This window comes from Hordeum vulgare, chromosome 3H (assembly GCF_904849725.1).
Source record: "Hordeum vulgare subsp. vulgare chromosome 3H, MorexV3_pseudomolecules_assembly, whole genome shotgun sequence".
Lineage (NCBI taxonomy): Eukaryota > Viridiplantae > Streptophyta > Magnoliopsida > Poales > Poaceae > Hordeum > Hordeum vulgare.
The window spans coordinates 365540745-365545110 of record NC_058520.1 but is presented as its reverse complement, the minus strand read 5'-3'; the positions used below and the strand labels follow the sequence as shown (position 1 = coordinate 365545110).

The 4366-nt window shown below is 53.7% G+C and overlaps 1 protein-coding gene across 1 annotated transcript; it reads left to right on the top strand.

The window, feature by feature from the left end:
- The first annotated feature begins 305 nt into the window (after nucleotides 1–305).
- On the top strand, nucleotides 306–2542 carry LOC123439964 (ABC transporter G family member 10). The gene has a single exon (XM_045116573.1). It carries the CDS (start codon nucleotides 411–413, stop codon nucleotides 2235–2237), a length of 1827 nt encoding a protein of 608 aa, XP_044972508.1. The 5' UTR covers nucleotides 306–410; the 3' UTR covers nucleotides 2238–2542.
- Nucleotides 2543–4366: the final 1824 nt, after the last annotated feature.

Here is a 4366-nt window from a genome sequence, read left to right as displayed (position 1 = left end):
TTGCAAGCTTGGGCATCAAAGCCCCGAACCGGCACGTCCGCAGCATCCACAAGCAACCCAGCCCCAGCCCCAGCCCCAGCCAGCCAGCCAGCGAACGCAGAGACAGACGAGACGAGCGCACCGGAGGAAACACAGCAAAACCCTTGAAAACTCCCGTGCGGTGGCACCAAACGGACGGCGTCGCACCAGGTTCAGACCTCGCGCGCGCCAAACCACACAGCAAATACGAGTACGAGCCCCCTCAAAAAAAAAAAAAAAACCAAAAGAACCGAGTACGAGTGTACATAAGGGGGAGAGGTTGGTGCGGTTAGCTCAACCCTTCTCACCACCCCTTGCTGCCTTTGTAACAATCTCTTGCTCTTCTCTCCTACTTGCTCGGACGATCTCCATTGGAAGGTTTATAGGGATCCATGGCGTCTCCGAGGGAGACGGTGGTGACGCCGGCGATGTCGCTGAGCAAGACGGGGACTGGGCGCCGCAGGCCGAGGTACCGCCTCGAGACGAGGGCTCTGTCTTACGTTCTTCCGGCGCGCGGCGTCCGAGTGTCCTCCTTCTTGCCGGGCGGCAAGGGTGGTGGCGGCGAGCGGCTGCTGCTGCGGAGCGTCACGTGCGAGGCGGCGCCCGGGGAGGTGGTGGCGATCGTGGGGCCGAGCGGGGCGGGCAAGACCACGCTGCTGTCGGTGCTGGCGGGGTCGGCGGACCCGGCCAGGGTGCTCACCGGGGCGGTGCTGGTGAACGGCTGCCCCATGGACGCCGCACGCTTCCGCCGGGTGTCCGGCCACGTGCCGCAGGACGACGCGCTCTTCCCGATGCTCACCGTCGAGGAGTCGCTGCTGTACAGCGCGCGCCTACGGCTGCGCGCCGCGCCGGGCGCCGCGGAGGCGCGAGCCAGAGAGCTCATGGCCGAGCTCGGGCTGCGGCACGTCGCGAACTCGAGGGTCGCCAGCGTCTCTGGAGGCGAGCGGAGGAGGGTGTCTATCGGCGTCGACCTCGTGCACGATCCGGCCGTGCTGCTGCTGGATGAGCCCACGTCCGGGCTCGACTCCGGCTCCGCGCTGCACATTGTCAAGATGCTCAGGGACATGGCCACCGCGCACGGTAAGACCGTCGTGCTCACCATTCACCAGCCCGGCTTCCGCATCCTCGAGCTGCTCGACCGCGTCGTCCTCCTCGCCGACGGCGCCGTCCGCCACCACGGCTCCCTACCGTTCCTCGAGGCCCGCCTCGCCGCCTCCGGGCACTCCATCCCCGCCCACGTCAACGTCCTCGAATACGCCATGGAAACCATCGACACCCTCAAGCCGGACGTCGTCCTGGCCACCGCGCTCACGTACCAAGATGTTGCCGGGCCGGTGCCCTCGCCATCGTCCTCGTCCGCGCGCCGCGCCGCGTACGCCAACTCGGCGGCGGAGGAGGTATGCATCCTGTCGGGGCGCTTCGTGAAGACGGTGCTGCGGACGCCGCAGCTGTTCGCGGCGCGAATGGTGCAGTCGGCGGTGGTCGGCGTGTTCCTCGGCACGATCTTCCTGGGCACCACTGACCTGCAGTCCCGGCTGGGCTTCTTCGCCTTCAACCTCACCTTCGTGCTCTCGTCCACCACCGAGGGCCTCCCGGTGTTCCTCCAGGAGCGCCGCATCCTGGAAAGGGAGACCACCCGGGGCGCGTACCGCGTGTCCTCCTACGTCGCCTCCAACGCCGCCGTGTTCCTCCCTTTCCTCCTCGCCGCGGCGCTCCTCTACGCGACGCCCGTGTACTGGCTCGTCGGCCTCGCGCGCGAGCCTGCCAGCTTCGCCTACTTTGCCCTCGTCATCTGGCTCGTCATGCTCACCGCCAACTCATTCACCGCCTGCCTCAGCGCGCTGGCGCCCAACTACATCGTCGGCAACTCCCTCATCGCCGGCTTCATCGGCTGCTTCTTCCTCTTCTCCGGCTACTTCGTGGCGAGCAAGGACATCCCGCAGTACTGGGTGTTCATGCACTACATCAGCCTGTTCAAGTACCCCTTCGAGGCCCTCATCGTGAACGAGTACGGCGGCGCGCGCGGCGGGCAGGAGTGCCTCGCCTCGGCCCCCGGCGGTGGCATGTGCGTCCTCGACGGCACCATGCTGCTGCGGCAGCAGGGGATGCGGGAGAGCATGAGGTGGAGCAACCTGGGAGTCATGCTCGGGTTCGTGGTCGGGTACAGGGTGCTCTGCTTCGTGTTCCTGTGGTACAGGTGCCACCGCATGAGGAGGTGAGGAGGCGCGTGCAGAGACGGCAGAGCATGCCATTACCATTGCCATTGGCTGGCATGCATGCAAATTGTAATATGTCATCTGAATGTGAGCTCTTTCATTTTTATATTTTTTTTGCTGTGATTTTTCTAAAGATATTTTAATCTTGGATCCCATTAGGTCGATAAGATTATCTGTATTTATATGTTGGGGAAGAGGTTTGATCAAGTTCTACTGTTCCAGTGGAATGGATGTTGTTCTTCTGTATCAACATCAACAATGCAATTTATGGATGATGCGAATAGATAAATAAATCTGATTCATAGAAAGAAAATAACCAGGAGATACTGTCGATTCTTGTTTGGGTTTAAAAAACGGTTACTTTTTGGGTGTGTTTCTTCCCATCTCCAAGGGAAGGTGTCACCTTTTTGTTGGATTTTGCAATTTGTCTAGACCAGTCTATCCCATGTTTGTGGGCAAAGGGTAGCTGAGAAAAGCAAGACCATCAGCATCCTAAGTGATGAATAAGTACTCTCTCTCTCTCTCTCAAAAATGTGATGAATAAGTACGGGCAACACCACAGCAGGTCGGAAACATGCCTAATCTGTATCTGTCTTTGTTGAGAAAAAAACTGGTGCATCCAAGAACCAGGTGTTAATTGACAGGAGTCCTTCGGGTAGTGTTTTCTTCTATCAGCGAAATCGACAGATCCGCACAATATGACTGACTCGTTTCTTAATGTTCGTGAGCTGCTAACATTTTCCCTTGGGCTGATGTTCTGTTTGGTACTGCGATGGATTCCGATAACTTGTTTTTTCCAAACTAGTATTGCCTGTTCTTATGTTTAGCACAAGCTGATCGTGGATGCAATTTTTTTTTACTACAGAGCACAAGTAGGCAGATAATTCCATGTTGCTACTGCCTGCCATAGGCGAATACTGTTGCACTTTTTGTTTTTTGAGCGCACATGAGAGCATCTATAACCTATCCTTGCAAATTCGGGCCCACGTGCTGCATTGACCGGTCACTCTTTAAATTCTTTCATTCACATCCGTATATCTCATATCCGATCCTTCATATTCAGCATGCAACATAGATAGAAGGACGTAGATCGACCCACAAACATGGAATCGGATAGAGAAATGCACATACCGATCACTAAAAGATCACCAGAGATCACATATTTCGCATAAACGACTCACAAATTTAAACTATACTAAAACGACGAACAATCTGTTGGAAATATGCTCTAAAGGCAATAATAAATTAGTTATTATTATATTTCTTTGTTCATGATAATCGTTTATTATCCATGCTATAATTGTATTGATTGAAACTCAAATACATGTGTGGATACATAGACAACATACTGTCCCTAGTGAGCCTCTAGTTGACTAGTTCGTTGATCAAAGATGGTCAATGTTTCCTCGCCATAGGCAAGTGTTGTCACTTGATAACGAGATCACATCATTAGGAGAATCATGTGATGGACAAGACCCAAATTATATACGTAGCATGTGATCTTGTCATTTTGTTGCTATTGTTTTGTGCGTGTCAAGTATTCATTCCTATGACCATGAGATCATGTAACTCACTGACACCGGAGGAATACCTTGTGTGTATAAAACGTCACAACGTTATTGTGTGACTATAAATGTGCTCTACAGGTATCTCCGAAGGTGTCCATTGAGTTAGCATGGATCAAGACTGGGATTTGTCACTCCGTGTGACGGAGAGGTATCTCGGGGCCCACTCGGTAATACAACATCACAAATAAGCCTTGCAAACAATGTGACTCAAGTGTTAATCACGGGATCTTGTATTACGGAACGAGTAAAGAGACTTGCCGGTAACGAGATTGAAATAGGTATAGGGATACCGACGACCCAATCTCGGGCAAGTAACATACCGAAGGACAAATGGAATGTTATAAGGGATTATATGAATCCTTGGCACATAGGTTTAACCGATAAGATCTTCGTAGAATATGTAGGATCCAATATGAACATCTAGGTCCCGCTATTCGATATTGACCGAGGAGTGTCTCGGGTCATGTCTACATAGTTCTCGAACCCGCAGGGTCTGCACACTTAAGGTTCGATGATGTTGTAGTATAGTTGAGTTATATGTGTTGGTGATCGAAGGTTGTTCGG

Excerpts from the sequence above, each read along its gene's own strand:
- LOC123439964 (XM_045116573.1), top strand. The coding sequence starts at position 411 with ATGGCGTCTCCGAGGGAGACGGTGGTGACGCCGGCGATGTCGCTGAGC.